The following is an 11,875-nucleotide window of genomic DNA, read 5'->3' as shown; positions in this document are numbered from 1 at the left end:
TGCTATTGTTCGGCTAATGGCGGCGTTTGATTGAGGCCCGTTGTGGGGACGAGGATGTTGTTTATTTAAATGTGAAATTAGGTGGTGTTTAGGTTTAAATCACCAGAGTATATGTGAAGCGATGCTGGAAGGACATAGCGGGCTTGGTTAAGCCGGGCTGTTGGCAGGTTTTGGAGCGCGGTCACACAGTTTGTGGAGGTTGGTGGCACCGGGTGGCCCCCTTGTTCATCCAGGGTCATGGATCCAGCGGGAAAGTTGCCCTCCGCGCTCTTCCAGAAAGGCGACAGCAGCTTCCCGGCTTTTCACCCCCAGCAGGATCCTCCTTTCGGTCAAGTAGGTGAAGTGGGAGAGGCTCCCGCTGTGTTTGGACACTCTGCGGCTTCAGCAGTCTATGGTTCTGGCCCCCCTCCTGCATTCAGTCAATCCTTCAGCTTTAAGCCTTTCGGCACCTTCCCGAGTTCTGTAAATTTCGGTGCTACCAGGGCTGGAAATTTCGGACACCCTGAGCCAAACTTCAAAGCGTTCGGGAATCCGGACACCCAGAGGCCGTATATTGGCAGTCAGGATACGAATGCATCGTCAAATAAACTTCCCTCATTTAACTTCTCCCAGCCCTTGAGCAGTGGAGAGGCGAGCATTTTCACCACTTCACAGAGTAAGGCTGCCACTATGAGTGGCCCATCCTTCAGTTTCTCCCAACCAACGTCTTCCAGCCTCTTCAGGTCACCTCGGCCAACGGCGCCGGTTAGCTTACCCGATACTTTTAGCTTCTCGCAGCCAGTGACTAAGAATAGTCCTCCCGGAAACTTCCGTTTTCAGCACCCGGCCCCCAGCAGCACTTCAACCCCGTACACCTTTTCTCAACCAAGTTTAGCTGTTGCTCTAGACTTCTCTGCATCAAACAAAAAAGTGGCTGGCGAAGAAAAAACGCCTCAGAAGCCAGTCTTTGGAGTGACTGATGCCAGCCCTGCGTTGACATATGATGCAAGGCACAGTGCAGTGGGAACCATTGCAACAACAGCAAAGATTGGACACGCTTTGAAGCATGAAGAGGATGAAGAGCAGTTAACACCCAATAAGGGCATGAAAAGAAAAGACAAGCGAGACAGGTCACCATTCCCGTTTGAACCCACTGCTGCTAAAGAACAAGCAACAGGTTTCAAGAGTAACCAGTTTCCTGGGAAAAGGCCAGCGAAAGTTGCTCCATCTATGGGCGTCTTTAATCGTACTCTCCAGGATGTGTTGAAGGGCAACAGAAGAGAGACTAAAAAGGACAGCACAACTTCAGAAAGTGAAACAATTGAAAAATTGAAGCTGTTATCTGAGACAAACATTTCATTGGGGTGGCCTGCTCGACGTAGAAAAGAAGAAACAAAGAAGAGATTGAGAGATGGTGAGTAGAGTTGTGTATCTTGTGTAGGAAAGCAAAGTGTGTGAGAGTGTGGGGGTGGCATTGATCTTGGGATAAAGAAATTTTCTTGTGCACAAAAGGTATTTTGTAATTACACATGCTTGTCTTCAGTCTAGTAGCAACTTTATGAGAATGCTTTGATCCAGTGGCTTGAACCTTCTTCAGGTGGAACAAAATTCAAAATGGCAATGTTTGGAACCTTGTTCTTAGAAATTGTGAACTCATTCTTTTCTTTCTCGAAAGAACATCCTAGCCCAACTCTACAAACCTAATGTTTACCTGGCTGCGATCTTTCTTTTAAGGTCCCAAAACGCAGCCGTTCCTACTGGCAGTCCATCCTCAGCATTGCAGTATGGTATTAGCCTAATTGAAGAGTTTGAAATATATTTCTTTACATTTGGGCTCATGGGCAGTGTTGCAGTGCACAATTTATTTAAACTCTGTTAAATACTTCATGTCCTACTAAAATGAATCACCTCGCACTTATCTTAATACTTAAAGACAAAGGGCCCTTCTGGGGGAAGCACACAAGTTTCTAAAAATGGAAACAAGTGATACCTTCCCAAAATATAGTTGTTGGTATATGACTTGAGGAATTCAGCCTTTTCTTGTTTGTTTTACCACTTCTAATTATTTCTGCAGATATTTGGTTTTAGCCAATAATATAGAGAGTCACGTTCTTGGGAAACTTTGTTCGGTTGTTGGTATCACAGTTTAAGAAGTCTCAACACCAGGTTAAAGTCCAACAGCCTGATGATTATCTAAAGAAGCAGCGCTCCAAAAGCTTGTGTTTCCAAATAAACCTGTTGGACTTTAGCCTGGTGTTGTGAGACTTTTTACTGTGCCCACCTAGGTCCAATGCTGGCATCTCCACATCGTGTTTCATTTCAGATAGTCTTTGGATTCAGTGTTACCTTTCATTCCTGCACGTGGAACTTATGCATCCTTAAATCTTTTGCAGCCCAGTACATAACTGGGAAAGGATTCTGATTGCCTACTGGCTGTTGGTATTTATCATAAGAACTAGGAGCAGGAGTAGGCCATCTGGCCCCTCGAGCCTGCTCCGCCATTCGGTTAAGATCATTTTCGAGGACTCAACTTCACTTACCCGCCCACTTGCCAGAACCCTTAATTCCTTTACTGTTCAAAAATTTATCTATTCTTGCTTTAAAAAGATTCAATGAGGTAGTGTCAACTGGGCAGGGAATTCCACAGATTCACAACTCTTTGTGTAAAGAGGTTCCTCCTCAACTCAGTCGAAAATCTGCTCTCCCTTATTTTGAGGACATGCCCCCTAATTCTAGTTTCACCTGCCAGTGGAAACAACTTCCCTGTTTCTAACTTCTCTATTCCCTTCATAATCTCGTATGTTTCTATAAGATCTCCCCTCATTCTTCTGAATTCCAACGAGTATAGCCCCCAGTCTACTCAGTATCTCCTCATAACCCAACCTCCCAACTCCAGAATCAACCTACAGAATCTCCTCTGCACCCCCTCTAGGGCCAGTATATCTTTTCTCAAGTAAGGAGACCAAAACTCTGCACAGTACTCCAGGTGTGGTCTCAAAGCATCTTTATACAGCTGCAACATAACCTCGCTGTTTTTAAACTCCATCCCTCTAGCAATGAAGGACAAAATTCCATTTGCCTTCTTAATTACCTGCTGCACCTGCAAACCAACTCCTTGTGATTCTTGTACGAGGGCACCCAGGTCTCTCTGCACAGCAGCATGGTGCAGTTTTGTACCATTTAAATAATAGTTCACTTTGCTGTTATTCCTACCAAAATGGATGACCTCGCATTTACCAATATTGTACTCCGTCTGCCAGACCCTCACTCACTCATTCAAACTATCTATATCCCTTTGCAGATTTTCAGCGTCCTCTGCACACTTTGCCCTGCCACTCATCTTAGGGTCATCTGCAAATTTTGACAAACTACTCTTGGTCCCCAACTTCAAATCATCTATGTAAATTACAAACAATTGCGGTCCCAACACTGATCGCTGAGGTACACCACTAGTCACTGATTGGCAACCAGAAAAACATCCATTTACTAGCACTCTTTGCCTTCTATTAGTTAACTAATCCTCTATACGTGCTACTACATTACCCATAACACTGTGCACTTTATCTTATGCAGCGGTCTTTGGCGCTGCACTTTGTCAAATGTCTTCTGGAAATCCAGATACACCACATCCACAGGTTCCCCATTGTCCACTCCACATGTAATGTTCTCAAAGAATTCCACCAAATTAGTCAAACATGACCTGCACTTCGTGAACCCATGCTGCGTCGTACCAATGGGACAATTTATATCCAGATGCCTCAGTATTTCTTCCTTGATGATAGATTCAAGCATTTTCATGTGTCATCTCATGAATTCTCCCTTTTGGTGGAAGACCAACTGAATAAGCACTGGAGTCAAGACACTGACTTTGAACAAATGTGATTTTAATTGATAGAAAAAACACAAAGTGCTGGAAAACTTGATCAGGCTATGAGTGTGGAGAGAACAGGCAAGTTAACATTTGAGATGTAGCCCCTTCTCTTCACAGATGATACTATTTCCAGCTTTTGATCTTTGCTTTTGGTTTCAATAGCACATAGTACTTGTGTATCAACCCATTCCTGATCAACCAAACATTCCAGTTCCTATACATGTTGAAGGGAAGACTCTGGAACATGTTCAGCGCTTCCTAAACTTTGGCAGCCACCGTTGACGAGGAGACCCATTAGCTGTGCTAGCTCAAACTATGGCAGCGAGTATTTGATAACACAGACTCTGCAAGTCAACAAAAGTTCTGGTGTACTGAGCAGTTGTTGTCACCACGCTCCAATACTGCAGTGAGACCTGGACTTAATGACACAGTGCTAGAGAAATTCCACCAGCAGTGTCTCCACCACATCCTCCGCATTCAAAGAGAGGTCAGTGGAACAAATTCTAGTGTCTTTTTTGAAGCCAGTTCCACACGTTTTCAGGCAGAATTCCTTGCTGTAAAACAATCTGAAGCAGGGAGCTTGGCTTTTTCTTCCTCCTCCAAATGATAGAAGTATCCTGTTGATATCAGTTGCCGCAATATGTAAACTAGGAAGTGAAGCTGGTCCCAAGACATGTTGTGTGATACATAGTCATTGTTGTGAGTTGCAAATTGCCATTTTTAATTGAAAGATCTGCAGGAATTATATCCTATGCAGAATATTGCAGCATCTTTTCTCAAGTTAATATTTTCTGCTGCTCCATATGATATTGTCAACGTGCAATGTATTCCAGGCTGTGCCGGGGCGGGGTATAAAGATTTATTTGTGCAAGAAATTCGGATCTGTTGATGGTTGAGTAAATCTCTCTTATTGTTACACTCACAAATCAACATGTTACAGTGCTTAGGCAGTAATTTACAGTTTCAAACAGATCTTTAATCAGCGGTATACTGTGTGGATTAGTGCATGCTATCTGTCTACTCTCATTTTGCTTCTATCCCTTGCCCTCAAGTGTTAGTCTCCAACCTGAATTTGAGTTCGGTTGCTCAGGATAAGGTTCTGTCGCTACATTTCTTGTTAGAAATTCCGTCTCTCTTGTGCCTCTATTTCTTGACCACCTGACCTAATTTTTTGTTTTTACAATGGTTCATTACTCTGCTGTGGCCCTTTGCATGTAAGAAAATTAATCATAATTGCACAGAAGGTATGATTGAAAAATGCACCACATTATAGATGCAGCTTTTGAGACGTTTCCAGTCCTGCTGGGTTGTGCTGCAGTGTTTTTGACTAATTTCTGATTTTCTTGTTTTCCTTTGTTCTCCCAGATTTTGTTGGCAGGTCATCCTCACGGAGGCTACGTCGGGGTGACAGCACAGATAGTCTGTCCAGTGTTCCTTTGTCAGAACTCACTGCCATCCAATGCAAAAATGTCCCAGTGGACCTTAACACAAAGGAGATAATCAAGAAGCACTTCTCGCAGTTTGGCAAGGTGCAGCGGGTGTATTGCCAAACAAATAAGAGACTGGCAGTGGTTCACTTCTACGATCACGTGAGTACCTGAGGATGGCTGTTGAATTCACAAACAATGCACCTTCTAATTTGTTCTTTAGTTGATGGACTCTCGGAGGTGGGGCCTTATAAAAGAATTTGGAGGGAATTCTTTTGTCCCCAAATTTCCATCACCGAACATTAATCGGAATTAGCATCTAATTAGTTGACAGGAGAGTTTATAAGCGAGGAGCAGCAAACTTATTAGCGCACTCCCTTTTTGAGAAGGATGCGTTATTTTTGGGTAGATAAGAAAGTCAAGGATCGTATTAAATTGGTAGAAACACTGCGAATCCACTATGATTAGCGGTGGGTCAGAGGATTGGACAAACTTATAATCAGCAAAGAATAAGTAAAAAGATAAGAAAGAGACAGAAAACTAACTAGTAATATAAAAACAGTAAGAGCGAGCAACTAAAGTTAGTGTTGGTTCTTTAGCAAGAGAGTTTGGAGAATTGGTAATGCAGAGCAAAAAATGGTGGCGGTGTTGAACAGGTTTTTTTTATTTCATGGGATGTGGGCATTACTGGCTAGGCCAGCTTTTATGTTGCACATCCCTAATTGCCCTTGGAAAGGTGGTGATGGGCAGCCATCATGCATTGCTGCAGTCCATGTGGTGAAGGTAAAGTCACAGTGCTGTGAGGGAGAAAACTCCAGGATTTTGACTGTAAAGGAGTGGTAAGATATTTAAGCACTATAGCCTAATTTGCAGATGACACAAAAATAGGTGGAAAGGTAAGTTGTGAGTGGGCTACAAACAGTTTACAAAGAGATATTGATAACTTCAGTAAGTGGGCAAAAAATTGACAAATGGAGTATAATGTGAAAAAATGTCAAGTTGTTTACTTTGAAAGGGAGAACAAAAGCTCAGAGTTTAAATAGAGAAAAACTACAGAAAACAGCAACCCAAAGGGACTGGGGAGTATTTGTGCATGAAATGCAGAAAGCCAGCATCACAGATTTCTTACGTGAGAAATAAAAGAATGACCAGGGTGAGGTTAGGGCCAGTCAAGGATAGTAGTGGGAACTTGTGCATGGAGTCAGAAGAGATAGGTGAGGCATTGAATGAATACTTTTCTTCAATGCTCACTAAGGAGCGGGGCCATGTTTTTGAGGATGTGTGTGTGATACAAGCTGATAGGATGGAGGAGGTAGATGTATTAGCAATTTTGAAAAACCTGAGGGTTGTTAAGTCACCTGGGCCAGGTGGAATACACCCTAGGATACTTTGGGCGGCAAATTATGAGATTGTGGAGCCTTTAGCTTTGATCTTTGGGTCCTCGCTGTCCATGGGATTGTGCCAGAGGACTGGAGAATGGTGAATGTTGTTCCTCTCTTCAAGAAAGGAAATAGGAATGACCCTGGTAATTATAGGCCAGTTAGTCTTACTTTGGTGGTTGGTAAGTTAATGAAAAAGGTCCTGAGGAATAGAATTTATGACCATTTGGAAAGATGCAGCTTAATCTGGGATAGTCAGCACGGTTTTGTGATGGGTAAGTCTTGCCTCTCAAATTTGACTGAATTGTTTGAGGAGGTAACTAAGCGTTAGATGAAGGTAGAGCAGTTGATGTCGTGTATTTGGATTTTAGTAAGGCGTTTGATAAAGTTCTGCATTGTAGGCTCATGAAGAAAGTAAGGAGGTGTGTGATGGAAGGAAATTTGGCCGATTTGATAAGTAACTGGCTGTATCATAGGAGACAGAGGGTGGTGGTGGAGGGAAAGTTTTCAGATTGGAGGCCAGTTACCAGCGGTGTACCATAGGGATCAGTGCTGGGTCCTCTGCTATTTGTGATTTTTATCAATGACTTGGAAGACGGGGCTGAAGGGTGGGTTAGTAAATTTGCTGATGACACCAAGATTAGTAGATGTGGTGGAGGGCTCTTGTAAGCTGCAAAAAGACATTGACAGGATGCAGAGCTGGGTCGAAAAGTGGCAATGGAGTTTAACCCTGATAAGTGTGAGGTGATTCATTTTAGTAGGACAAACTTGAATGCAGATTACAGGGTCAACGGCAGAGTTTTGAGGAATGTGGAGGAACAGAGATCTTGGGATTCATATCCACAGATCTTTGAAGGTTGCCACTCAAGTGGATAGAGCTGTGAAGAAGGCTTATATTGTGTTAGCGTTTATTAATGGGGGGTTAACTGCTGCAACTCTTCAGGACCTTGGTGAGACCACATTTGGAATATTGTGTGCAGTTCTGGTCACCTCACTGTAAGAAGGATGTGGAAGCATTGGAGAGAGTGCAGAGGAGATTTACCAGGATGCTGCCTCATTTGGAGGGTAGGTCTTATGAGGACAGTTTGAGGGAGCTGGGGCTTTTCTCTTTAGAGCAGAGGAGGATGACAGGTGACTTAATAGAAGTTTATAAGATGATGAGGGGGATAGAGTGAAAGCTTCCTTGGGTGGATGTAGCTGTTACTAGGGGACATAACTATAAGGTTCATGGTGGGAGATACAGGAGGGATGTCTGAGATAGATTCTTTACTCAGAAAGTGGTTGGGATGTGGAATGCACTGCCTGTTCTGATAGTGGAGTTTAGGAACTTTCAAGCGGTTACTGGATAGCACATGGAACACACCAGAATGATAGGGAGTGGGATAGCTTGATCTTGGGTTCGAACATAGCTTGGCACAACATCGAGGGCCGAAGGGCCTGTACTGTTCTATGTTCTAGATGCAGCTGGTAATCAGGAAGGCTAATGGAATGTTGACCCTTATTTCCAAGGGTTGGCATGTAAGAGTAGGGAAGTTTTGTTGTAACCACAAGGCACTGGTGAGACCATATCTGGAGTGTGTGAGCAATTTTGCTCCCCCTTATGTAAGAAAATATATTATGTAGTTGGAGACAGTTTAGAGAAGGTCCTTCTTTGTGACCTTCTGAACCAAGGTCCTTTATTATGACTGCCCTATTTTATTTTATTATCATGCCATTCTTCCTCCTTTTCCATTCTGTCTTTTTGGAATTATGTATCAAGTATTTATTTCCCAGCTTTGGGTTGCCTTGTTATCATATCTCTGTGATGGTGATTAGATTAAACCCATTTATCTCTCTTTGTCCTGCCAGTTTATCTACTTTATTACAAATGTCTTGTGCAGTCAGATAAAAGACCCTTTAAATTTATTTTGTTACTTTTCATTTTTGCATAGAGCTTATTTGTTGATGCATTATTATAGTTGCACTATCTGTTCCTTCCTGTTCCACTCTACTCGCCTTTATTTAAATCACTGCACTGCTCTATTGCCTCAACTTGTCTTTTTGGATTTCTAACATTTCTAACCCCACTGTCTCCTATTAGTTTAAAGCTGCTCCACATGATTTGATGCACACTGATTCCAGGTTGGTTTAAGTGTAATCCATCCCAGTAGAAAAGCTCCTTCATCCCCCAGTACTGGTGCCAGTGCCCCATGAATCAAAATCCCTTTATTCAGCACCACACGTTGCGTTCTTTAATACAAAAGTAAACTGCTGCAGATGCTGAAAACTTGAAATGAAAAGGGAAAATAGTGACTATATCAGCAGGTCTTGCACCACCTGATGAAGGGTCATCGACCTGAAACATTAACTCTCTTTCTCTCTGCAGATACTGCCAGACTTGCTGAGTATTTCAGCTTTTGTTTTAGTTTTCTAATCTGTTTGATCTTATGTCAGTTTGTGCATCTCCCAGATGGTATAAAGATTTTGCTTATTAATTTAGAACCCAGTTCCTTAGATCCCTGTCAATTTTGCTGCTCCTTCTGCCCCTGTCTTGTTGATGCTTGTTGCATTGTGACAGCACAATCTTCCTAATGAGACGTAAAATTAATTGAAATAAAGACTTGTTGATATATTTAAAGTAAAGATGGGTGTGAAAAATGAAGAGGACATTTTGCTGTAGTTCTTTCAAGTAAATAAAGAGGAACGATTTCCTGTGGCCGGGGATCCAGTGACAGATTCATCACAAATGGAAAAAGAACCAGAGAGAAGATGCTTTTTGTAAGCAGTGATTTACTACGATATGGAACATAGTGTCTGAAAAGGTGGCGGAAGCAAATTTGCCGATAACTTTCAAAATAAAATTGTATAAGTGCTTGAAAATGAGAACTTTGCAAGATAGTGGTCAAAGAGCAGGTGGGGTGGAATTAATTGAATTGCGCTTTCAAAGAGCTGTCACAGGCACGATGGGCTGAATTATTCCTGACCTTTACATAGGACTGAAGGACAAGGTGATGCTTGGTTAGTTTTTCTGTTCCCAAATTTATATCATCCTCCTCCCAGTCCCTTAAAATGCTCACCAGTTGTAAGATGTTGACTCTTTGCAGAGGCCCATATTGTTCAGACTCGTACAGTTGTTCGACATAACGGAGATCAGTGTGTGTTGCTGGTTATTTTCTTATCAGAGGATTCATAGCTGGAGCCAAGTCCTGCCATTGTTTAAAAACCTACACATCCTTTAGGGAAGGTAACACAGCTTTTGAAATCCTGATTGATACAGGATAGACTGACCTGCAACAAAAGTTCTATTAGTTTGAATATTTGCACGTGGCCAAGTGCTGGAAAATGGGATTAAATAATTGGGTGGTTTGTCTTTGACTGATGCAGACGTCATGGACCGAAGGACCTTGTTCTGTGCTGTAGATCTGACTGTGACTGTATAATAAGGCTGCCCTTTAAGCCAGAAGAGGAGCTATTTCTTCTCCGAGGATTATGAACCTCTGTAATTCTCTGGCTCAAGGAGCTACAGAACGTGAATCATTGAATTTATTAAAAAGCTCAGATAAGATAGATGCCATGGGGTGGCACTGTCGCGTTGCAGTTAGCACTGCTGCCTGTCAGTGCCAGGGACCCAGGTTCGATTCCAGACTTGGGTTGCTGTCTGTGTGGAGCCTGCACGTTCTCCCTGTGTCTGTGAGGATTTCTGCTGGATGCTCCGGTTTCTTCCCATAGTCCAAAAAGACATGCTGGTTAAGTGCATTAGCCATACTAAATTCTTCTTCAGTGTACCCAAACAGGCACCGCAGTGTGGCGACTAGGGGGATTTTCACTTTATAACTTTGTTGCAGTGTGAATGTAAGCTTACCTGTGACACTAATAAATAAACTGAAAACTTATAGTGGATGTGGAGAGCATTACAACAAACTCTCTCTTTTTAAAGGCATCTGCATCTAATGCAAAGAAGAAAGGAAAATCGCTACGCAAGCAGCAGATTGAAATATTTTGGCAACGGAAAAAAAACAGTGAGTTACGTGAGCAGCTTATGTTTATTCTTTATACTTGTGTACTTGCAGTTTTCCACCCTTTTCTGACTGAAGCCAATTTTATATAGTGATGTGTTTATGTAGCATAGAAGCTTTGTACAGTTCGCGGTAATAGCAAAGTAAATTTGTCACATCTTGAGGTTACAAAATAGGAACAGGGTCAACCATGTGGCTGTTTGACTCTGCTTCGCTGTACAATAAGATCCTGGCTGACCTGATCTCGGCAACAACTCTATTTTCTTACTTGTTCCCAAATTCTTGACTCTATTGTTCAAAAATCTTATCTATCTGAACTTTTTAATATATTCAATGATTCACCTTCTACAGCTCATTCGAGCCAGAGAATTACAAAGAGTCATGATCTTTGGAGAAGAAATAACTTCTCATCTCTGCCTTAAAGGGCAGCCTCGTTATTCTGAAACTATGTACCTTAGTTCTAGATTCCCTCAGCAATGGAAGTACTTTCTCAGTCAATGCTTTCAGGCTGCCCTCAGAATCTTGTAGGTGTGTTCTCATCAGTGTCTTGTACAGTTGTAGTTAAATATCCTTATGTTTACATAGAAGCATAGAAAATAGGAACAAGAATCAGACATTCAGCCATTCAAGCTTGTTTCGCCTTCACCACGCAGGTGATTTTTTTTCTTGGTATGTTTATTAAAAATTTTCTTTTATTTTACTTGGCAAACAGAGATACAGATTCACACAGTGCTTGCGTGTATATTCCAATGCGACTGGGCACAAGGCTCCCTGTGACGAGGGGACAAGCCCCAGGTACCCCGGCGCACTCCCACCCAGGTCCCGTCAGTAGTAATATGAAAACAAAAAGGCAGAGGAACCCTGCTGGAGAACCAACTGAGTGCCCATGCAGCCCAGGCTATAAATTAGCGAGTGGAAAAAAGAAACAGAGTGAGAGGGGAAAGAAGTTCTTGTTGGTCCCCACATCTTGGAAGGGTGGGTGGGTGGGTGGGCGTACTCAGGTAAAGGGCCAAGGCGTGCCCACCAATCAGAGGAGAGTGTTCTACGGGAACACCTGGGGCCATTGGGTATCTACTCACCCGGCTCTAACTGCAGTGTCCCAGCATGAGCTATAAATGGTTGCCTGGTCTTATAGAACCTAACAATGGACCCTTGTAGGGTACACCTCATCTCCTCCAGCTTAACAGTAAGCACCACCTCTTTGACCCACTGAGTGTGCATCGG

At 42.7% G+C, this 11,875-nt stretch overlaps 1 protein-coding gene across 1 annotated transcript in view; it reads left to right on the top strand.

Moving 5' to 3' along the window:
* Positions 1-3: 3 nt before the first annotated feature.
* The window catches only part of mcm3ap (minichromosome maintenance complex component 3 associated protein), a 64,574-nt gene continuing 52,702 nt past the window's right edge, over positions 4-11,875 (top strand). Inside the window, exons 1-3 of the mRNA XM_080198514.1 lie at positions 4-1,393; positions 5,216-5,439; positions 10,573-10,654. Coding sequence (XP_080054640.1) covers positions 238-1,393; positions 5,216-5,439; positions 10,573-10,654 — 1,462 coding nt within the window. The 5' untranslated portion in view covers positions 4-237. The remainder of the gene's footprint in view (positions 1,394-5,215; positions 5,440-10,572; positions 10,655-11,875) is intronic.

The sequence above is a fragment of the Carcharhinus amblyrhynchos genome, chromosome 11 (genome assembly GCF_965287045.1).
Source record: "Carcharhinus amblyrhynchos chromosome 11, sCarAmb.v2.hapA, whole genome shotgun sequence".
Lineage (NCBI taxonomy): Eukaryota > Metazoa > Chordata > Chondrichthyes > Carcharhiniformes > Carcharhinidae > Carcharhinus > Carcharhinus amblyrhynchos.
The sequence above is the reverse complement of the archived record's forward strand: the minus strand, read 5'-3'. Positions and strand labels throughout refer to the sequence as shown.